The sequence below is a fragment of the Gobio gobio genome, assembly GCF_949357685.1.
Source record: "Gobio gobio genome assembly, chromosome: 10".
Taxonomy (NCBI): Eukaryota; Metazoa; Chordata; class Actinopteri; order Cypriniformes; family Gobionidae; genus Gobio; species Gobio gobio.
The window spans coordinates 36,377,676-36,402,811 of NC_137116.1; the positions used below are offsets into that span (position 1 = coordinate 36,377,676).

General features: G+C 40.6%; 1 protein-coding gene across 1 annotated transcript; it reads left to right on the top strand.

Moving 5' to 3' along the window:
- The first annotated feature begins 2,621 nt into the window (after positions 1–2,621).
- LOC307132348 (P2X purinoceptor 4-like) lies at positions 2,622–25,136 on the top strand. Its single transcript, XM_079826596.1, has 13 exons — positions 2,622–2,745; positions 7,347–7,494; positions 7,628–7,699; positions 7,837–7,909; positions 8,116–8,209; positions 8,440–8,520; positions 8,709–8,850; positions 18,696–18,832; positions 18,910–19,000; positions 19,084–19,149; positions 19,227–19,331; positions 19,418–19,525; positions 21,690–25,136. The coding sequence occupies exons 1-13, from the start codon at positions 2,627–2,629 to the stop codon at positions 22,239–22,241; spliced, it is 1,788 nt and encodes a 595-aa protein (XP_079682722.1). The 5' UTR covers positions 2,622–2,626; the 3' UTR covers positions 22,242–25,136.

Sequence of the window (25,136 nt, forward strand, 5' to 3'; positions counted from 1 at the left end):
TCATTTCAACCAGATGATCCATCGGTTGGTGTTCGTATCGCTGCCTGCCTAACAGACATCTCAGCCTGGATGAAGGAACATCACCTTCAACTTAACCTTGCAAAGACAGAACTTCTTGTTGTCTCTGACAACCCAGCACTTCACCACCATCTCTCCATTCAGGTAGGTTCATCAACCATAACTCCGTCCAGGACAGCCAGGAACCTTGGAGTTGTGATTGATGATCAACTAAAATTCACTGACCACATTACTGCAACAACCCGATCCTGTAGATTTGCATTATACAACATTAGGAAGATTAGACCCTATATATCAGAGCATGCCACACAACTACTGGTCCAAGCTCTTGTTCTCTCCAGACTGGACTACTGTAATGCTCTTATAGCGGGCCTTCCGGCATGCACTATCAAACCCTTGCAATTGATCCAGAATGCAGCGGCGAGGTTGGTCTTTACAGGGTTTACAAAGAATGGTGTGAAAAGGGAAAAACATCCAGTATGCGGCAGTCCTGTGGGCGAAAATGCCTTGTTGATGCTAGAGGTCAGAGGAGAATGGGTTGACTGATTCAAGCTGATAGAAGAGCAACTTTGACTGAAATAACCACTCGTTACAACTGAGGTATGCAGCAAAGCATTTGTGAAGCCACAACACGCACAACCTTGAGGCGGATGGGCTACAACAGCAGAAGACCCCACCGGGTACCACTCATCTCCACTACAAATAGGAAAAAGAGGCTACAATTTGCACGAGCTCACCAAAATTGGACAGTTGAAGACTGGAAAAATGTTGCCTGGTCTGATGAGTCTCAATTTCTGTTGAGACATTCAGATGGTAGAGTCAGAATTTGGCGTAAACAGAATGAGAACATGGATCCATCATGCCTTGTTACCACTGTGCAGGCTGGTGGTGGTGGTGTAATGGTGTGGGGGATGTTTTCTTGGCACACTTTAGGCCCCTTAGTGCCAATTGGGCATCGTTTAAATGCCACAGCCTACCTGAGCATTGTTTCTGACCATGTCCATCCCTTTATGACCACCATGTACCTATCCTCTGATGGCTACTTCCAGCAGGATAATGCACCATGTCACAAAGCTCGAATCATTTCAAATTGGTTTCTTGAACATGACAATGAGTTCACTGTACTAAAATGGCCCCCACAGTCACCAGATCTCAACCCAATAGAGCATCTTTGGGATGTGGTGGAACAGGAGCTTCGTGCCCTGGATGTGCATCCCACAAATCTCCATCAACTGCAAGATGCTATCCAATAAATATGGGCCAACATTTCTAAAGAATGCTTTCAGCACCTTGTTGAATCAATGCCACGTAGAATTAAGGCAGTTCTGAAGGCGAAAGGGGGTCAAACACAGTATTAGTATGGTGTTCCTAATAATCCTTTAGGTGAGTGCATATATATATATATATATATATATATATATATATATATATATATATATATATATATATATATATATATATATATATATATATGTATTATATATATATATATATATATATATATACACACACACACACACACACACACACACACACACACACACTGGACGCCTGCCTTTACATGCACATTAACTTTAATGACATCCCATTCTTAATCTGTAGGATTGGAGTTAATAAGAGTAATATGGAGTTGGCCCACCATTTGCAGCTATAACAGCTTCAACTCTTCTGGGAAGGCTTTCCACAAGATTTAGGAGTGTGTTTATGGGATTTTTTTACCATTCTTCAAAAAGCGCATTTGTGAGATTGGGTACTGATGTTGGACGAGAAGGTCTGGCTCGTGATCCTCAACTTCAGGGGTTGGTACCTCAACTTGAGGTTTAAGAGGGGAGTTTGGATGGGCTCTTTTTGAGGTAGTTCTTTGTCTGGCTGTAGATGATGGCGGCGAGGTGGGTGGCTTTGGCTCGACGTTGGGTTTAGGAAAGGTAGTCTCCACTCTAATTCATCCCAAAGGTGTTCTATCTGGTTGAGGTCAGGACTCTGTGCAGGCCAGTCAAGTTCCTCCACACCAAACTCGCTCATCCATGTCTTTATGGACCATGCTTTGTGCGCTGGTGCGCAGTCATGTTGGAACAGGAAGGGGCCATCCCCAAACTGTTCCCACAAAGTTAGGAACATGAAATTGTATGCTGAAGCATTAAGAGTTCCTTTCACTGGAACTAAGGAGCCAACAAAAACCCGACACCATAATCCCCCTATTATTGCATTATTTATTATTTTATTTTAAGATTGTTTGGCAGGAATAATCCTTGTATTTATGTGGTCCTTAAAAATGTTTTGTTTTGTTTCATTTTGGGGGCACTGTGTGAAATGAAAATTTAATATATTAAAATAAGCTATAAATGAAATTAATACATTTTGCATTTTACATTTATTTAAATTTAAAATGTACAGTTTGAATATGAGAATGAAATTAGAGAATGTATTTAACTGCGGCAAAATTCCAAAAATGAAAATGGATATGAACAATACATTTGTCTCAGTGAAAAGTCTTTCTCCGTCCCAAGAAAGAGTGTAACTGGCTTCCTGAAAACCATGTGACCTTGTTCTGCACGAACACAGCTGCACTCCGCAGTCATTCTTCCCCTGTGTTTACCAATTAACCACCATGCCTTGCACACTGCTGAACCTCTGTGAATATGACACAAAAAAACTTGTCAAAATCAACAGTGTCAAACTTGGGTCGCTGAAATGGACCTTAAACGGACTGATCTTGATGTTCATTTGGTAAGTGTTTCTTTCTCAGCTGTTTTTCATGCTTGTTGCCTCCGCATCATTTAATAACGAGCTCATTCATGTACATTCAGTGATCATTGTAAAAAATACTGTGGCAATTTTACTCAATAAAATTGAGGCAACTATTTGCATCAGCTTTTTTAGTATTTTAAACTCATTTTATTTGTGTTTATCCTATTAGACTTCTTATGTTTTCAACTTGGACTCTCTTAAGTAAAGGAAACTCAATTTTATCAATTTACAAATTATAGTTTTAAGTTTATCCTATTACACTGTAAAACATTTCTCCAATTTAAAATTTTCTAGTGACTGGTCACATTTAAATGTTTTAGTTGGCCAAATTGAATTTCTTTTCATTAAATTCAACTCACAGAAATTAAATTTGGCCAACTGAAAAATTTAGATGTGACCAGTCACTAGAAAATTTTAAATTGGAGAGGCCTGACATTTTTTACAGTGTTGGTAAATTACATTTTTCCATTGGCTCAACATATTATTTCTAATTGAGCCCATGTTAACAAACTGTTGCCACAATGGATACAATTCAATTCACAGAAATTCAATTCGGCCAATTGAAAAATTTAGATGTGATCAGTCACTAGAAAATTTTGAATTGGAGAGGTCTTAGAAAAGGTCTTAGAAAATACGGTTTGTACGGTATAAAAACCATTACGCCTATGGAATGTCCTCATATTTCACAAAAACAAACATGTGTGTGTGTGTGTGTGTGTGTGTGTGTGTGTGTGTGTGTGTGTGTGTGTGTGTGCGTGTGCGTGTGCGTGTGCGTGTGTGTGTGTGTGTGTGTGTGAGAGAGAGAGAGAGAGAGAGAGAGAGAGAGAGAGAGAGAGAGAGAGAGTGTGTAAGTACTGACATACAGCTGATTAATTTTCTAATTAAACTTGCAACTAACAGTTAAAGAAATGTATAGCAATTAAAATTAAAATAACTTTAATAATTATTTAATGATTATTATTATAAAATAATTAATTAAATAACCTGATTTTATTAAAATGAGTGATGCCATTTACAGACAAATAAATGTTTGTAAGACATGGCCTTTATATTTCAAAAGAACAAACAAGGAAAAAATAATGTTGACAATTTTTTACAAACAGAATGGAACTTTGATGGCATTAAATTCACAGGTTAAGACTAAACATACAATTATTTCTAATGGTAATAATGTTAATAGTAATGTTGCCAGAGCAACAGAGAGAGCGTGCCCTGGCTGGCACACTTGCTTTTGGCCCAACAGGGGAAAAACGGCTTATGGTAATTAATAAGTATTTTACGTTAAAAATGTATGTTACGAAACATGTAAGAGTCACTAATTCATAAAATATAAAGCGACAAAGCCCATCTGCACTCAAATAGGAGTTCAATTTAACACAGGCCAACCATTTAAAAATAAATCCCACTTCACAACAAGTAGCCTATGTCTCCCCCAGAAATGACGGCAGGAGTAGGCCTACTACCCAGTCAAATTTTGCATATATAACAAAACAACTACAAAAACCCTAACGTCTAATCGACTCACCTTTTAGAAGGTCTGCCATCTGGTCTCAGAAGTCGACATATATAAACGTGAACTGCCGACTTTGGATACCATTGGTTTGAAAATGGCGCTGCACGGAGCGCATACACCGAGGTGACGTCAGAACGTGGAAGACGGCTTGTTTGATTTGAAGTGCACAGCCTGTGCACAGCACAGACCAATCGATGTATGACTGCGAGATCAATGCACTTGCGCTACTTTGGCCATGGTAGTCTAGTGGTTAGCGAACAGACATGCGTATTCTGCCGACCCGTGTTCAAGAGTTAAACTAAAGAGGTTAGAAAAAATAAAAGCTGCAGCCATAATTAAAGAAAGATCAGTAAAATTGTTAATTTTATATAATCATTTCTGTTCCCATTACTTCTAAAATGATGGCATTCCAAGAAGGTTATGAGAACGTTTACACTCAACATTATGAGAACATCAGTCAAGCACAAATAACATGATAAAGACGTTGCAAGAACGTTGATGTGAGAACGTTTTCGCTCAACATTATGAGAACATCAGTCAAGTACAAATAACATGATAAAGACGTTGCAAGAACGTTATGAGAACCGTTTTCACTCAACATGAGAACATCAGTCAGGCACAAATAACATGATAAAGACGTTGCAAGAACGTTGATGTGAGAGCGTTTTCGCTCAACATTATGAGAACATCAGTCAAGTACAAATAACATGATGAAGACGTTGCAAGAACGTTATGAGAACCGTTTTCACTCAACATGAGAACATCAGTCAAGCACAAATAACATGATAAAGACGTTGCAAGAACGTTGTGAGAACGTTTTCGTTCAACATTATGAGAACATCAATCAATTACAAATAACATGATAGACGTTGCAAGAACGTTTTTATGAGAATTTTCACTCAACATTATGAGAACATCAGTCAAGCACAAATAACATCGTAAAGACGTTGCAAGAAAGTTGATGTGAAAACGTTTTCACTCAACATTATGAGAACATCAGTCAAGCACCAATAACATGATAAAGACGTTGCAAGAACGTTGTTATGAGAACGTTTTCGCGCAACATTATGAGAACATCAGTCAAGCACAAATAACATCGTAAAGACGTTGCAAGAAAGTTGATGTGAAAACGTTTTCACTCAACATTATGAGAACATCAGTCAAGCACCAATAACATGATAAAGACGTTGCAAGAAAGTTGTTATGAGAACGTTTTCGCGCAACATTATGAGAACATTAGTCAAGCACAAAAAACATCGTAAAGATGTTGCAATAACGTTGTTGTGCGAAATGTTTTCGCGCAACATTATGAGAACATCAGTCAAGCACAAATAACATTGTAAAGACGTTGCAAGAACGTTGTTGTGAGAACATTTTCGCTCAACATTATGAGAACATCAGTCAAGTACAAATAACATGATAAAGATGTTGCAAGAATGTTGTAGTGAGAACGTTTTCGCGCAACATAATGAGAACATCAGTCAAGCACAAATAACATCGTAAAGACGTTGCAAGAACGTTGTAGTGAGAACGTTTTCGCGCAACATTATTAGAACATCAGTCAAGCACAAATAACATGATAAAGACGTTGCAAGAACGTTGTTGTGGGAATGTTTTCGCTAAAAATTATGAGAACATCAGTCAAGTACAAATAACATGATAAAGACGTTGCAAGAAAGTTATGAGAACGTTTTCACTCAACATGAGAACATCAGTCAAGTACAAATAACATGATAAAGACGTTGCAAGAAAGTTGTTATAAGAACGTTTTCACTCAACATTATGAGAACATCAGTCAAGCACAAATAACATGATAAAGACGTTGCAAGAACGTTGTTATGAGAACGTTTTCGCACAAAATTATGACAACCTCAGTCAAGCACAAATAACATCGTAAAGACGTTGCAAGAACGTTGTTGTGAGAACGTTTTCGCTCAACATTATGAGAACATCAGTCAAGTACAAATAACATGATAAAGATGTTGCAAGAATGTTGTAGTGAGAACGTTTTCGCGCAACATAATGAGAACATCAGTCAAGCACAAATAACATCGTAAAGACGTTGCAAGAACGTTGTAGTGAGAACGTTTTCGCGCAACATTATTAGAACATCAGTCAAGCACAAATAACATGATAAAGACGTTGCAAGAACGTTGTTGTGGGAATGTTTTCGCTAAAAATTATGAGAACATCAGTCAAGTACAAATAACATGATAAAGACGTTGCAAGAAAGTTATGAGAACGTTTTCACTCAACATGAGAACATCAGTCAAGTACAAATAACATGATAAAGACGTTGCAAGAAAGTTGTTATAAGAACGTTTTCACTCAACATTATGAGAACATCAGTCAAGCACAAATAACATGATAAAGACGTTGCAAGAACGTTGTTATGAGAACGTTTTCGCACAAAATTATGACAACCTCAGTCAAGCACAAATAACATCGTAAAGACGTTGCAAGAACGTTGTTGTGAGAACGTTTTCGCTCAACATTATGAGAACATCAGTCAAGCACAAATAACATCGTAAAGACATTGCAAGATCGTTGTTGTGAGAATGTTTTCGCTCAACATTATGAGAACATCAGTCAAGCACAAATAACATCGTAAAGACATTGCAAGAACGTTGTTGTGAGAATGTTTTCGCTCAACATTATGAGAACATCAGTCAAGCGAAAATAACATGATAAAGACGTTGCAAGATCGTTGTTATGAAAACGTTTTCACTCAACATTATGAGAACATCAGTCAGGCACAAATAACATTATAAGAACGTTCCAACGATGTTGTTCTTAGAATGTTTCCTCTCAAAGTTACGAGAATGTATTTGAACTATGAAAACATTATAAGAATGTTCCTGAAACTTTATTTTAGGAATGTTTTTTTTTCTAACATTTACATAACTTTTACATAACGTTATAGTGAAAGTTATGGAAACGTTCCTCCCTGTTAGCTGGGACAGAGTCATTTGTGTAGTGTATGTCATTTACACGTCTTATGATGTACTGACAAAAATTTGATTCTTCATTTGGAGTCCAAAGTCAATCTTATATCTTTACTTTGCAGCTTCATGATGTTATGGAAAAAAAAATATCAAGAGTATGATCTAGTAGTCAGTTCTGTCACTACAAAGGTCAAGGGAGTCACAAAGATATCTATACCAGACTCCGGAGAAGTTGTGTGGGATGTGGTGGACTACAGTGGACCATCTCCGGTAACACTACCATAATTTATTATAATTTTTCATACAACAAAAAATAAGGTAGTTCTTATGCATATTTTGGCTTGAATTCCAATTATACTCAAGGACAAGGAAATAAAATGTTGTTCTTGTTTTATTTTGGTAGGGCAAAAACTCATTTTTTGTTGTGACGAATGTCATAATCACAAAGAACCAAAAACAGGGTAATTGCCCGGAGGTAAGTGGAGTAATTTCTCAAGTCTTGAAGATTTATTTCCATTGTGGCCCATTATATTTAGTGATGATTCACTCTCCACTGTCCTTTTATAAGCCAAATACAATCCATTCAACAGATGTTCGTATGTTCTACTTCAGGTCCCATCACATGGAAATCTGTGTCAAACAGACAAAGACTGCGAGAAAGGGTTTTCTGACCAATATAGCCATGGTAATGGAGATGTAATTTGTGTCCTGCATGGCTCCAGATTTGTTATGCAGCTTTAGAGGAAACATTTCAATGCCAGACCAATCAATCATTTGTTTGAATATTTGAATAATACTACCCAAGCCGTATTTTTTTTTTCCAATGAAAGCCTAAACCATTGTCTGAAGCCTTTCCATAATCTGAGGTCTGTTCCTTTGTTTGCCTCTAAGGTATTCAAACAGGTGCCTGTGTGAAGATGGACAAACTAAGGAAAACATGTGAAGTTACAACTTGGTGCCCCATTGAGAACAAGAAGAATCCCAGGTGCTGTAATGTGCAATGCTACTTTATAGAAAAAACTTACTGGGAAGCAAATCTATTTGGCGATAGAGAAATGCTGCTACACGAGTAAAACAGTTGACATTGTTGTTCAGACTTACCAGTGCTGCCATAGAGACCTTTGAGGAACCTGTTTGAGGAACATGAACTTACATAAACTGAGATTCTGTATACGGATGTTTTCTTATGTCAGGCTTTGATTTCTGTTTCCACAGACCTGTTCTTTTAGCATCTGCAGAAAATTTCACTGTGATGATCAAGAATAACGTCAGATTTCCAGCCTTTGACTACATAAGGTAGTATAAGTTGTAAGGCAGCAAATACTATGGCATTTATAGCACAAAATGTTGGTGCATTAACATTATTTAAGCATATGTGAACTGTTAGCAGTATATGAAGTAAATGCTAGCCAGAAGGAAGCCCGCTGTAATATTCATTATCCAAAAACTGATAATATAGGCATCCATTTATCTATTTGTCTTAGAAGAAACATCCTCCCTGAAATGAAGGACACTGAGCTTAAAGGTTGCATCTATAACCAGTACAAAAATCCGTACTGCCCCATTTTCCGTTTGGGAGACATTGTGAGTGAGGCCAAGGAGAACTTTTCAGAGATGGCAGTGGAGGTAAAAGTCTCTTTTGTTAAAAAAAAAGCCTGCATTTATCTGATCAAAACAGTAAAACAGCAATATTGTGAAATATTTGTACAATTTAAAATAACTATTTGCTATTTTAATGTATTTTAAAATACAATTTATTAAATGGCAAAGCTGTCATTACTCCACTTCAGTGACACATGCAGTGTTATTGTAGTTTTTGTAAAAAAAAAATTTTTTTTTTAATTAAATGTCTATATAGATTTTCTTGCTAGTTTTACTTTATTTAGTTTGAGTTATAGTTTGAGTTATTTTAGTACTTTGAGGTAAGTAGAGGAAAGTAAAGGAAAATAAAAATGTTGCTTTGGCAACTAGCTGAAATAAAGCAATAACGGATATGGTAAAGTACGTTTTTTTAGTTAATGTTAGTTTTAGTTAGCGATAATAACCCTGGTCACATGAACCTTCAGAAATAATTCTAATACGCTGATTTGGCGTTTAAGAAACATTTCATATATTATATTATTATCAATTATCAAAATAGTTGTGCTGCTTAATATTTTTAGTGGAAACTGTGATACAATTTTTCAGTATTTTCTGATGAATAAAAAAGTACAAAAGAACAGCGTTTATTTAAATAGAAATCTTAAAAGTCTTTACTGTCAATTTTGATCAATTTAATGCATAGTCAGGACTACTTTGGCAAACCTTTGTCAAGTACCACAATACGTAGTTACATCCACAAATGCCAGTTAAAACTATACTGCGCCAAAAGGAAGCCCTATGTTAACAGTGTCCAGAAGCGCCATCGACTTCTCTGGGCTCGGAGGCATCTGGGATGGACCATCACACAGTGGAAACGTGTACTGTGGTCAGATGAATCAGAATTTCAGGTATTTTTTGGGAGGAATGGACGCCGTGTGCTCCGGACCAAAGAAGAAAAGGATCATCCAGACTGTTACCAGCAACAAGTCCAAAAGCCAGGGTCTGTCATGGTATGGGGTTGTGTCAGTGCCCTATGCAAAGGTAACTTGCACTTCTGTGAAGGCACCATTAATGCTGAAAAGTACATAGAGATTTTGGAGCATAATATGCTGCCTTCAAGAAGACATCTTTTCCAGGGACGTCCATGCTTATTTCAACAAGACAATGCAAAACCACATTCTGCACACATTACAAAGTCCTGGCTGCAGAGGAAGAGGGTACGGGTACTTGCTGAAACTGGTGTTCTGAAACTGGTGTGCTGCGGGGCTGCAGCTGGATATATCTCCTTCTACAGGCTCACCCCAGCACTCCAGAGCGGCTCAATCAATCAATAACACACATTTATGCCAGGCAATTGTTTATGAACTAATGCTGATGAATAATGACAATGTTTACTTTACGATGTGTATATAGTAATATGTTTAAGACGGTTGTAACAATGCATATTTTATCTCCTCATCTGAACTTGAATGAGCAGCTGCAACTGCAACAGAGGCGTAGACATTTCAAAATAAGAGTCCCGGTGTATTTCGAGCTTGTTTATAATTACAAGTCATGCATTATATATTCGTTTTTGGTTACACAATAAACTGTATTTAATGTCATTCCCATTTAATTCATATTCAGGAGGAAAGACCAGTATTTGACACATATTCAATAAAGTATCAGGGTTATAATAGTTAACCAAAACCATTTAAAAACTCTTCATTACTTGAAATTGAATATAAATAAAAATAAACAAACTTATTTGAAAGCTTTAGCCTACTGACTAAAACAAAAACACAAAGTTATAAAAAACTATATAGCTGTTTTTAAAAAAACAAACAAAAAAGTGAATTGAGCTCTTTCGTGTATTTTTAATGTCAAAAACAAAATTATGTCAAAATATCAGTTCAAGTGACAGTCGGTTATGTAAGGCATAAATGCTTAATTTATTATAATTTAACTAAACTCTAGATTTTAGGAGACTAAATCTACTGTAGATTTAGTCGACTAAAATTGTATGATATTTAGTCGACTAAAACTAGACTAAAACTAAAAACAATTCAGGTGACTAAAATTTGACTAAAACTAAATGGCATTTTAGTCAAAAGACTATGACTAAAGCGAAATCAAAATTTGCTGTAAAAATTAACACTGTTTGGCAATCACTAACACCAAACTCCTCCCCCAGCCAATAACCTCCGCACACCCGCCTGCCACCACACATTGTTTTCACTGTAAAAAAAATTGATCATTAAATATTGGCCCAATAAATGACTTCCAAATAATTATCCCCATGCAAAAAGATGCATTGTACTAATCATAGCTTAAGGTCTTAACTCAAAATTAAAATTGTATATTCACCGAACATATTTAATTGTGCTCAGTCAATCTATGAAGTCGAAGTGAAAAATCCATGTTGGCTGAACAAGTCCTACGTCCGAAAAACGGTATACGCATGCGCAAAATGCGCTTGAAAAAAACCATTTGTGTGGAGATTTCAAATGCGGAGCGCGGGAGCGGCAGCGCGAGCGGAGCCGAACCAGCAGGTGCTGAAGACCGAAACAGACATTCCCAAGAGAAAAGAGAGATATTCATCTCACAAAGACGTTGGTGAGTATTTAGCACTGAAATTATTCTACAGAGTTTTGCTTTATGACCCGGTATGAAGTTTAAAAGACATTTTGTAGAATCATGAGTTCATGCATTCATTGGTTTCATGCGTGTGTTCTCGTGTTCTCGTTTTCTCTAAGGGTAGCCAATAGTTTTATTTTCCTCATGTCTTATATGTCTAAAATGATAGGTAATAAGTAAATTAAGTCCTTTGTGTGATATATGCGGCATGCGACCGTTGAACACGGTGCCGGAGATTGCATTTGGCGTCGACCTTTTTCAGGGCTTGAGTTATTGCCTTTTAATATCAAACACGTCAAGCTCGATTTTCTTATTCATCCATTCATTCGTCTCATCCTCATTATATAATGAAGTAACTTCTGTTCTGTCATTTGCCAGATGTGATGCAGGGAAACTTTGCCATTAATGTTAGTTTTTATTTTTATTTGCAGGTTTTTAGCTTGCAGTGCCGTGTTTTCTTCACCACTTTAAGACATCCTGTTCTCTTTCATAGGTTCACTCGACGCTGCGTCACTTTAATGACGTAATGGGACGCCCTCTGGGTGTGCCGATTGTCTGAAGCCCTTATAGAATCACGGCAATTGATTGGCTGATGGCGCGCACGTCGCCCCACTTGACGCAGTCACCTATATCAGCGCGCGCGCCATCTGCTCCTCAGATTTCTCTGCCTTCACGAAGCGGCCATTTCATGCCCTTCGGTTTTCGATTTTTCTGGCCCAAAATTCTAGGATTTCAGTCGATATCTACCTCAGCACTTCAGCGACCGCGGATTGTGGAACTTTGTTCTCCTCTTGGTGAAGTGCTATGGAATTCAGACGTTGCCCACCGCCGTGCACTCGCTTCATCGCGATCGAGGATCCCCACAGTAAGTGCATTAAATGTCTGGGATTTCCTCACGCACGCAACGCGGTTCAGGGGTTCTCTAATTGTAAATACTGCGATAACCTCCTTCTCAAAACCCTCCGCTCGAGGCTCGCGGTTTTTGAGAGGTAGTCATCCGTTTTCCCCCGTCGCGTTCCCGAGGCCGCGCAGGCCTCTCTTGCATCCGCGACCTGGGGTTCGGATGTAGAGCTCGAGGATGTGGAGTGCGAGCAGACGGGACTCGCCCTTTCTCTCCCTCTCTCCCCCGAGCACGTGCGCGGGACTCCGCCTGTGGAATACTCGCATGATTATCTCTGTCCCAGCCCGGAGGCACGCAATGCAGTTTCCTTCGGGCTGGAGGATGTCATTTTCACTGCAGCATCCGACTCCGAGGATTTCGGTGCGGCATATACGGACGACGCTCTCCCGCCAAGCGGCCAGGAAGCGCGGCCATCAGCGGCATATGACGAGCTCGTGGATGTACTCGCGCACGCTACACAGAAGCTCGCGATCGAGTGGCCGGATGAACCCCGCGAAGCTCAATCTTCTCGGTTGGATGAGAGATTCCTCAGCGGCCCTAATTCTAGGCCTCCGCGGAGGAAGCTACCATTCTTCAGTGATCTACACAGTGAGATTTCCAGATCCTGGAAGCAGCCGTTCTCACCCCGCCTAACTAATGCGGCAGCCGCTGATTTCACCAAACGCGTGGGTTTTGAGGAACAGGGCTATTCCGCTATTCCCGCGGTTGAGGACACGCTGGCCACTCACCTCGCGCCATCTTCAGCTCCTTCGTGGAAGTCCCGCCCCCTTCTTCCCACTAAGCCGTGCAGGACCACTTCTGCCCTGATTGGCAAATCCTACATGGCGGCTGGTCAGGCTGGCATGGCCCTTCATACTATGGCCATTCTCCAGGCCTATCAGGCGGATGTATTGAAGGAAATGGACGAGGGCACCGGTTTGACACCAGAAGCTGTAAAGGAGCTTCGTAAAGCCACGGATTTGGCGTTACGGGCTACTAAACACACAGCTCGCGCTGTAGGGCGCTCTATGGCAGGCGCGGTGGCGGCGGAGCGCCACCTATGGCTCAATCTCACTGAGATTCGCGATAAGGAAAAAGTTTTCCTTATGGACGCTCCGATTTCCCAGTCCGGATTGTTTGGGGAGGCGGTTAATACTGTGGTTGAGAAGTTCAGATCTGAAAAATCCCAGTCTGCCGCTCTTAAGCAGTTCATGCCGAGGAGAGCGAGGGACGCTCCTTCCCCCTCCCCCTCTCAGTCCAGAGATCGCCCCTCTTTCAAAAGAGAGTTTACCGCCCGGAGGAGCGACCAGAGTTATCCTCCACCCACCGCGGTCTGGGGAGCTTGCGGTCGTCCATTTCCCCGTCAACGTCCTCACAGACGCATCGACCCAAAGCGGCCCAGCAAACCTTCTGCTTCGGCCACTTCGAGTCGCTCCTGACCCTCCGGTCAGAAAAAGGGGAGCTGCAGTTCACGACCGGGGCTGGGTCAGACCGCACAAGCGTTTCTGCCCGCCCCCCACCAGCTCTCCCTATCCAGCTCTGTCATTTCCGCCGCCCAGCGTGCTTCGGAATACAGTACCGACTCTATCCTCGCCTTTTCCGGCACTGAAGGAAGGAGACGCTGTCTGCTTTCTCCCCTCACGCCTGATTGGCTCACCATCTGCCGCTCGTCCAGACGGAGACACATCCGGTCTTCTCTGGGAACCAGAGCGGCCCAGCCTTCCACTGCCTACTCCGCGCCAGGACGCCACGTGCTCTCCTCTGCGGATGGCCACACCGCCCTCAGAGGTCCAGCTCGACACCCTAACTCAGGTATGTCCACCGCACCTCATCATACCTCCCACTTTGTCAAATTTCTTCCACGAGTGGAAGCTTTTGCCAGGGATATCATCCTGGGTCCTCCGCACGATTCAGTCAGGCTACACGCTTCAGTTCTGTCGCAACCCTCCTCGCTTCGACGGGGTCGCTCAAACGGTAGTAAACCGTGCCTCTCAGGCTTCTGTGCTACAACAAGAGCTCTCTTCTCTCCTTCTAAAGGGGGCAATAGAGGAAGTTCTGGCAACAGAGGAGAAATGTGGCTTCTTCAGCCGTTATTTCCTTGTTCCGAAGAAAGACGGCGATCTGCGTCCCATCTTGGACCTCCGCCGCCTGAACTTCGCCCTCTACAAAGGGAAGTTCAAGATGCTAACGCTAAAGACTATCTTGTCTCAGATACGTGCGGAGGACTGGTTTGTCACTATAGACCTGAGAGATGCTTACTTCCATATTCAGGTTGTCAGACGACACAGGAAGTTTCTCAGGTTCGCCTTCAAAGGGAAGGCTTATCAATACAAAGTCCTTCCCTTCGGCCTTGCCCTGGCACCAAGGATGTTCACGAAGTGTATGGATGCTGCTCTGGCCCCGCTGAGGCTCCAGGGCATCCGTATTCTCAATTACCTGGACGACTGGCTCATTCTGGCCCACTCCAGGGAGTTAGCCTATCATCACAGAGATGTCGTTCTTCGACACGTTCAATCTCTTGGCTTGAGAGTGAACACTGACAAGAGCGTTCTTACTCCGGCTCAGCAGACCACCTTCTTAGGTGTTCGTCTGGATTCCGTTCCGATGCAGGCCCGTTTGGCCCCTGCTCGGATTTCCAGTATCACAACATGCTTGGTCCGCTTCAGGCTAGGCCATCATGTTTCTGTGGGTACGTGTCGCAGGCTCCTGGGTCTCATGGCCGCAGCTTCCCCGGTGCTTCCCCTGGGACTGCTCCATATGAGGCCCTTCCTCTGGTGGATGAAACGTTCAGGGGCTCGGTCAACAGGATTGGCCCTTCGCCTATTGAAGGTGTCACGCGGCTGCTTTCGTGCCCTATCAATGTGGCGAGACCCTCTCTTTCTTCAGAAAGGGGTCAAGATGGGGGCTGTTTTCAGTCGCCAAATGGTTACGACGGACGCCTCTCTTACCGGCTGGGGTGCGGTATTCGAGGACAGACCAGCTATGGGGATCTGGGAGGGGGAAGTTCTCTCCTGGCACATAAATTGCCTGGAGTTGAGAGCGGTATCCCTGGCCCTTCAACATTTTCTCCCCTCACTCAGGGGGCATCATGTCATTGTCAGGACCGACAACATGGCGGTGGTGTCTCACGTAAATCGCCAGGGAGGATCACGGTCGCGCACCCTGGACAGGCATGCGCGCCGACTCCTCCTGTGGTCTCAGGACAAGTTTTTGTCCCTGAGAGCAGTCCATGTACCCGGAGTCTTAAACCTCGCTGCAGATTATCTGTCGAGACAGAAGCTCCGGTCGGGGGAATGGATGCTGAACCCTCAAACTGTGTCACAGATTTGGGAGATGTTCGGGAAAGCGGAAGTGGACCTCTTTGCCTCGAAGGAGTCGTCCCAGTGTCGGCTCTGGTTTTCTCTGAGCTCTCCGGCCCCGTTGGGGATAGATGCGTTCGCGCATCCATGGCCCAATCTGAAACTCTATGCGTTCCCGCCCATCAAGCTGATTCAGGCGGTTCTGTACAGAGTAAGGGAGAGTGGGGCCAGCCTCCTGCTGGTAGCCCCACACTGGCCATCCCAGACTTGGTTCTCGGAGATGGTTCTCCTCCTGGACTCCCCCCCCATGGGAGATACCGGTCAGGAAGGACCTTTTGACACAACTTCAGGGCAGGATTTGGCATCCTCACCCGGAGATTTGGAAGTTGTGGGTATGGCCCATCAAGGGCCAACGACGCTAAACACTGGTCTTTCTGCGGACGTTCAGGAGATCATTGCTAATGCGAGAGCCCCCTCCACAAGGAAGCTCTATTCCTCCAAGTGGAGGGTCTTTGAGTCGTGGTGCTCGACTCATGCAGTAGATCCAGTTAACTGCCCGGTTGGTTCAGTTCTGGAGTTCCTGCAGGAGAAGTTTGCTGCTGGAGCAGCGGCCACCACCCTTCGGGTCTATGTCGCAGCTATCGCTGCCGGTAGGGAGTCGGACGAAATCCCTCTAGGCAAGCATAGATTGGTTTCATCTTTCATGCGAGGGGTTAGGCGCCTGAGACCAGCACGCTCCCCTGGTATTCCCTCTTGGGACCTCTCCGTGGTCCTTGAAGGGCTAACGTTGGCTCCATTTGAGCCTTTGGAGTCAGCTCCTGAGCGAATTCTGACTCTCAAAGTTGCTCTTTTGTTAGCTCTGTCTCCTTTGAAACGAGTGGGCGATCTACAGGCTCTCTCTGTTAATGGGACCAGTATGGATTTTGCCCCTGGCCTAGTCAAGGTTACCTTAAGACCTAGGCCGGGTTATGTGCCCAAAGTTTTGTCCACGTCATTTCGCTCTCAGGTTATTACTCTTCACTCCTTTCACCCCCCTCCGTTTGACTCGGAGGAAAACGAGAAACTTCATTTGCTCTGCCCAGTTCGAGCGTTGAAGTGTTATGTTGACCGTTCAGACGGCTGGAGGAAATCTAACCAGCTGTTGGTGTGCTTCGGTGCAGGCCGCCGCGGGCTTGCCGCTTCGAAGCAAAGGGTTTCCCATTGGGTGGCAGAGGCTATTTCCTTAGCTTATGAGGTGCGTGGTTTACCTTCACCTCTTGATATTAGAGCGCATTCTACCAGAGGTGTGGCTTCCTCTCAAGCACTTTTTAGAGGGGCTCTTTTGGAAGATATTTGTGTGGCGGCAGGTTGGTCCTCTCCGCACACTTTTGTGAGATTCTATAGTTTGGATCTCGACATGGCTCCGGGTTCGCATGTCCTGTCTGCTTAACCTAGTCATGCAGGTTATCTGGTGTTCTTTGAGCCAGATACGGCAGCGCTTTAGCTTGGCGTGTTTGGTATATCGTTCCCATTACGTCATTAAAGTGACGCAGCGTCGAGTGAACCTATGAAAGAGAACGTCTCAGGTTACTTGCGTAACCTATGTTCTCTGAGTAGGGAACGAGACGCTGCGTACGCTGCCAAGCTCCTTGCGCTGCCGACAGGCCTTCCTTTTCGGCAGAGAAATCTGAGGAGCAGATGGCGTGCGCGCGCGCTGATATAGGTGACTGCGTCAAGTGGGGCGACGTGCGCGCCATCAGCCAATCAATTGGCGTGATTCTATAAGGGCTTCAGACAATCGGCACACCCAGAGGGCGTCCCATTACGTCATTAAAGTGACGCAGCGTCTCGTTCCCTACTCAGAGAACATAGGTTACGCAAGTAACCTGAGACGTTATGCAGAAGACTTCTTGAATATTCAGAGTTTTCCTTATTTAAAATAAGGTATTTTCACCAAATATCCTGTGTTGGAATTTACTTGTTAATAAAGTAATGTGATAAAATGTCAACCCTGTTGTCTGTGTTCTGTATTTTGCTTAATATATTTATGTTTTTAGTCATTTTTGTCTTTTGGGACAATGAGAAATAAACAATTGTTACTACAATTTAAAATATTTAATTGGACCAACCTCACAGTTTCACTGTAAAACATTTCTCCAATTCAAAATTTTCTAGTGAGCGATCACATGTACATTTTTTAGTTGGCCAAATTGAAAAATTTAGATGTGATCGGTCACTAGAAAATTTTAAATTGGAGAGGCCTGACATTTTTTTCAGTGTTGGTAAATTAAATTTTTCCATTGGCTCAACATATTTCTAATTGAGCCCATGTTAACAGGCTGTTGCCACAATTGATAAAATTCAATTCACAGAAATTCAATTTGGCCTATTGAAAAATGTAGATGTGACCAGTCACTAGAAAATTTTGAGTTGGGAAGATTATACATTTTTTACAGTGTTCTAATCTGTGGGAAACACTGTACATTGTTATATATATATATACATCACACCTGTTTTCCTGTTATGCTTAAGTGGAATACCGCAAAAGGAGGCAACGGCCATCTCTCATCTAGAGGAGCCTCTTCTAAGAAACAGCAGGATGTGGACATGTAGCACCTTTTGTTGCAAACACAATTTTTGTTTGTTACACATGAGCTAGCACACACGTAGCACACGTCATTTTCCACTAAGATCAGTTGTCAGTTGTTATGCAAAGTTGCAAACACATACATAATATAAAGTAAATACAATCTGCATAAAGCTAATTTCCACTACACTAATTAATACTTATAAATCAGTGTATAATGGATTATGAGCATGCACATTGAAAAAGCAAATGCATGACCTAAAAGTAATTATAAAATTAATATAAATGTAATTGTAACTGTTATTTATAGTGTAGTGCAGGTCGTAATGAGCCTTTATAAATATGTTTATAAAATAGTAATACTTAATTATAAATAAGTATAAATTGAGTTATAATTCATTAGAAAGTGTTGGCAAACATACTTGCTAACCCCAAACTTATGAACAGTAGTGTATTTGTGTGATTTAGTTATAGAGCATGCCAGTATAGCCTTTTCCATTTTTCATTGCTGGTAGTATCTGCTTCACAGGGTGGTGTGATTGGGATCCAGATCAACTGGGACTGTGACCTGAACCACTTCTCTTACAGCTGTCTGCCCAAATACTCATTCCGTCGCATGGACAAAAAAGAAAGCAACCAAACCCTGTTCCCTGGGTTCAACTTCAGGTGTGAACAACTGAAAATCATACTGAAAAGTATGAACTCTTACACAGTCCTTTCCTAAAGATATAATTTTTTTGTAGGACTGCAAAATACTCTACAGTGAACGGTGTGGAGCAGAGAACGCTCTTTAAAATGTATGGCATTAGGTTTGATGTGATGGTGTTTGGGAAGGTGAGGTCATATTATCCTGTCATAACTTTGCATGTTTGCTTTATATTTTAAGACACATAAAGAGTTCTCTATATTCTTCACAGGCTGGAAAGTTCAACATCTTTAAGCTAATCATCTACATTGGATCCACGCTCTCGTATTATGCTCTCGTGAGTAACCCTCAAGCCCTCAGTTGGAGCAAAAGGAGTTTGAAGTAATTAAATATTTACCATTGAGTTTTCTTTAGACAACAGTATTCCTGGACTGGCTTATTGGGACCGGCTGTTACTCCAAAGAGGCAAAGCAGACCTACACTGAGAGGAAGTTTGAGGTCATTCAGGACAGAGAAGAGGTGAACACACATTAAAAACACTGACTCCAGCAAGCTTTAACTGGGATTCTGTATGAATCTATTTTGTACGAATGTGTCTGTTGCAGTGCTTCCTTTGTGTGTCATTTGTGGATGAGGACAAGTTAAGGGTGGTGAAAAAATCCAGAAAGAAAAGACTACAGGAGACGAAACCCCTTTCCTTTCACCAGCGCAAAGTAAGATCCCCATGTTATAGGCTATTGTCACACACTTGCCAGGACATGAATGCTTGTTGTTAAACCTTTAATAAATCATTGTTTTAGTATTAACACTATACTAAAAGACCAGTGATGGGAATAACGGCGTTATAGATAAACAGCGTTAGTAACGGAATTCTTTTTTTCAGTTACGTAGCTAATCAAACGAATTAATGTTTCTCCCGTTACAATGCCGTTAGCGTTACTGAGAAAAAAACTCAGCATTACTATAATTGAGCTCACTGAAGCGGTTTTCATCCGAACAGGCTCTCTGTCAGTCGGACCTGCAACGTTTTTCTTTCTCTGGTTGGTTGATTGGTGTGTGTGTGTGTGTGTGTGTGTGTGTGTGTGTGTGTGTGTGTGTGTGTGTGTGTGTGTGTGTGTGTGTGTGTGTGTGTGTGTGTGTGTGTGTGTGTGTGTGTGTGTGTGTGTGTGTGTGTGTGTGTGTGTGTGTGTGTGTGTGTGTGTGTGTGTGTGTGTGTGTGTCCGCGGGCGTGCATGCAGTGGGTGTTGTTGTGGTACACATAACTGATGATGATTGGTGGGTGGGAGACAAGGTTGAGGTTGACAGGTTGAGTTCACACACACACACACACACACACACACACACACACACACACACACATCTATGACACACACGCACATGCATATGCACAGTCACACACACACCAAGTCCAACGACTTCAAAGGTAGCTTTCGCAAACTGAAAGTATAAACTCTACTTTTCCCTCGTTGAGGTGAAAGGTAAGAATGTTTATGTAAAGTGCAACTTAAGCCCAGGAAGAAAGAGTCTCTCCACGTCGGTGGTAAGTAATTCTAATCTAATAAAGCACCTCACATCATCACATGCTGCCACAAAATTAGTGGCTAAAAACCCAGGTGATAATGCTCCACTACCAAAGGAGTAGTACAGTACTGATAATATTTACACAATATTACACTATAGTAGGCCTACTGATAATATTTACAATAATGTATTGAATTTGATAGGTGTCTCTCACATTGTCCCACAGCAACATTACAATAGTGTACATTAATGTACAATGTTTTATAATAATAATTTATTCTATTTAGTGTCCAATTCATTCATTTAACATATTTGATATTGGGAAGTGAAGAAGTGTCAGCAAGCACTCCATTATTTCCCAGGTGCTGTTCCCAAGAATTGTTTTTGGTGAAAAATAACCTGTTATTTAAGCAATAATCTTGTAAAATTGTAAATGTTAAAATCCTGTACACCATCAAGGAATCTTTTGCGCTGGTTTGCCATCATTATTTTACTGCTTAAAATTGTGAAAATGATTTTAAAATACTGTGAAATTTATCAGCAAGCAGCACTGACATGCTTTAGTGATTTCTTAAAGGGATAGTTCTCCCGAAAATGAAAATTTTCATCCTTTATTCACCCTCAAGTTGTTCCAAACCTGTAAGAGTTTCTTTGTTCTGCTGAACACAAAATAAGATATTTTGAAGAATGTTTGTAACAAAGCAGATTGCAACCATTGACTACCATAGTATTTTCCCCTATACTTTAAGGTGAGTAAAGGATGACATAATTTTCATTTTTGGGAGAACTATCCCTTTAAGTCAGAGTCAACACAGTGTATTGCATGTGCTGTTGAATTCATTCATTTATCTAGGTTTTTTGTGTTTACATTTTTTTTTTTTTAAATTTGGTTAGGGTAAGTAAATAATAACTTTAATTTTAAATGAGTTGTAATTTTTTTGGTCGGTCTATTGATTTAATGTTATTATTTTATTTTTTTTCTTCATTCTTATTTTAATTAAAAAGTTTTTTTTTCAGTATTATTCAAATTAGTTTTTTTAATGTCTGTATAGTTCATTTTATTTTAGTTCATTTTATGAAGTTAAACTAAATGAAAATGGGAAATGTTGCCTCACCAACTAGTTGAAATAAAAAAAATTTTTAAATAATTTATTTAATGTTATTTCAGTTAGCGTACATTTTTTTAAGTTAAAATTGTTTAAACAATACAGTGTTTTTAATCGTTTTCACGGATCCATGTGAACAGGGATCGTTTTGAAAACATTGTCGTCTGTACAAAGAAAAAACTTTTTTAGTACATTGTTGTTGTGTAAACATACCCTTATTAACTAATAGCCCTGGTCTGTTCTCTTTCAGAATGATTTGGCGGGCATGAAGACTCTGATGAGTGTCCTGCAGTGTGGCCAAAGCAGAAAGAAGCCGTTACAGAATGGCCAGAGTGGTGGGCTTATAGACGAAGACCTTCCCAGAAGGCGGCGCAGTGGACAGAGCACAGATACACCATTACTGGAGACGTCACAGTCCGGGTGTCCGGCCTGGTGTCAGTGTGGCTGCTGCCGGCCTTCAGACATCCTGCAGGAGCAACTGTGCTGTCGATCAGAAAAAGGGCGCTGCATAACTTCCTCCACGCTCTTTTCAACACTGGTTGTCAGTCGCTCCGTCCTAGAGACCACTTTGTTGTATGTGGATCCCCTAGCAGAGCTACAAGAGGGGGCTCAGCTGCGCCATGGGGCCTATGCTCAGTTCATTAGATGGCGGTTTGGTGACAGCACACCCAGAGACGCTATTCCAGTAATACCCAGTTGTTGTATATGGAGGATAAGAGCAGAATACCCAAGCCCTGATGGGCAATACAGTGGCCTTAGACTCAATCAGGCCGTACCGTCTCAGCCAGAATTCAATAGATAACAGACTTCTGTTTGCAGCACAACTGTTTTCAACATTGATACTAATAAGAAATTATTCTTGAGCACTGAGCAGCAAATCAGCAAATTAGAATCATTTCTGAAGGATCATGTGACAATGAAGACTGGAGTAATGATGATAAATTCAGCTTTGCCATCACAGGAATAAATTACAATTGAACACGTTAAAATAGAAAACGCTTATTTTAAAATTGTAATAATATTTCAGAATAATACAGTTTTTCTGTATTTTTGATCAAATTGATGCAGCCTTGGTGAGCATAAAACTTCTTTCAAAAATATCAAAAAACCTTACCAACCTCAAACATTTGAACTGTAGTGTATGAAAAAAATATGGTCCAGTCCATTCCATCATGGAGTCCCATATGAAGTGCTCTCCGTGGAGCTCTATAATAGTATAAAATATATAATAATAATTATTATTATAATAATAAAACAATAAAGAAATCATAGAAAGTGAATTTAACTCACCAGTGGCATGCCGCAATTTTTTTGGCCCAGGTGAATCAATTTATGTTTGTCTATACGTCTACTTTTAATAATGTTGTATTTTTTTGGACAGAATGAGGCAGACAATGTATTGTTTTATATTATTCTATACAGTGATAAAGTCTGCACTCAATCAGCACTGCATACCTTACTATTATGAAAATAGTGAAGATTTGAAGAAATCAAATACATCATATCTTGATGTTGTCGTGTTTATTGTCTTCGTTTCATCAGTCAAAGCGTTTCAATCTTCTGTTTATTCAGCCTGCAGCACTAGCTTCGCATTACACAATGAAGTTAATTATTCTTCATATTCATAAAGCTAAAGTAATGTCTATAAAATTTGCATTTTTTCTGTAAAGATCGCTGTAAAATATTTTATGACTCATTGAACTCAATTACTAGAAATAAGAAATGCATTAAAACATCCCTCATATTGGAAAAAGTAATTTGCAAAAGGTAATGTTTTACCTTGTACAATGTAAGATCTGGTATGCGTATCCCCCAATTTCAATTTCTGTTTGTGTTTTGTTTGATGTCATTGTATGCTTTTTTTGTAAATTTTGTAAAAAAACAACAAACAATCTAGCTTCACATTAGGGCTAACCAATGGGGTAATCCAGCACCCGGAAAGCGTACCTTCCTTAGGGGCAGCCATTGCTAACCAAGCCATCACCTGTTAGCATTAGCATTGACTCCCATTCATTTTGGCATCACTTTGACAGAGAATAACTTTACATCTTAGGCGTTTAAAGACTCCATTTGTCCATTGTTTATTTCCAAAGAAACACAACAATGTATAAAAGAGTCCATTACCTTGTATCTTACACTATCGCCCCGTAGAAGCCGTTTTTGTAAAAAATAGGCTAACAATTGCGTCATAACCTGTAGCTCAAACAAAAGAGCGTCGTGCTAGCAACGCCACGGTCATGGGTTCGATTCCAAGGGAATGCAAGAACTGACAAAATGTAAAATGTGTACCTTGAATGCAATGTAAGTCGCTTTGTATAAAAGCGTCTGTCAAACGCATAAATGTAAATACGACTCTCTGTCGCACAGTAAAGAAATTACCGTATAGACAGGAGGAGAAGCTCGGAGGCAATCTTTTATTGCCTATGAGGCAATCGGGGGGACGTGGAGGCATAAAGTCCGATAAAGTCAAGGGAGAAACATGGGGAGAAGCCCATAGAGAGCCAAAAGCAACGGGACAAAATATTTCAACAACGTGATTCAGATTTCACTTTGCACAACTACTAGAAGATTTCCAACTGTCAGACAGGTTGCTCACGTCACATCTTTAACACATCTTAACACGCACAAAAACCTGGGCTTGATTTGGTTGTTCTAAACGTGTGTAAAAAAATATTTACCGTTTAAGTCCCTTGGGGTCAGATTGACCCCACTTTGAAAATGAAAAAATTATTCTTTTTCATTTGTTTGTAAAAAAAAAATAAAAATCCAGTATAAATCTGAAAATTTGTCTGGTCCTAGAGCATAAACACAAAGTGGACCAAACTTTCTATCTCACACACACACACACACACGTGTGTGACTGCAACAGAGAGCATTTTTATTGAAATTGGCAAATAAAATCAACAAAACTTGCATAAATCTGAAAAATTTCCATACATAAATGAAGGACTAATACTAGAGCACAAATGCAACATGGAACAACGCGCGCGCACAGACACACACACACACACACACACAAACACACACGCACACACACACACACACACACACAGGTGTTTGGGGCATTTTATTTTTTTATTTTGACATAAATGCACAACAGTGTGAACAAACCACAGACACACACACGCACACAGACGTACACACTCGTACATACACAGAAAGAGAGGGAAATGGCAGATAAGAGAAAGATGAATGTTTTATTGTTCTGTGAACTCTTCACTACTGTTTATTGGTGCTGTTGTTTTGATTTGTATTTTGTTGGTCTTATTTAGCCTACTTTTTAAAAATTAATCTCTTGTTCTAAAAAAAGAAATAATTTGTGATAAAAAGTAATAAATAAATAGTATGTAATTACAGTCATGTCTTTTAGTGGTGACTTGTAACATTTCTGCAAATGTATGTATAATAATTTGCAAAAGCAAACAATTCAAAATATTTCAGACAACAGCAAAAAATAAATATAAAAATATAGATTTTGAATGTATTTTAGAATGTTTAAACATATATTCACAATATATACATAAAGTTGTGAGAAGAAGTTAAGTGAAAATGAAATGAGTCCCTATGGATCTCTATTGGATATATGTGGTCATTGCACTCTCTTTCTTTAACTGTAATTCCTAAAGTTTTTCCACAAACCTGCAGATGGCAGTATTCTATCCCTAACACATGCAACGTCCAAAAACAATTTAGATTT

Coding starts and splice junctions, on each gene's coding strand:
- LOC307132348 (XM_079826596.1), top strand. CDS start 2,627: ATGCCTTGCACACTGCTGAACCTCTGTGAATATGACACAAAAAAACTT. Junction 18,833..18,909: donor TTCCCTGGGTTCAACTTCAG/GTGTGAACAACT, acceptor ATTTTTTTGTAG/GACTGCAAAATACTCTACAG. Junction 19,001..19,083: donor ATGTGATGGTGTTTGGGAAG/GTGAGGTCATAT, acceptor TATTCTTCACAG/GCTGGAAAGTTCAACATCTT.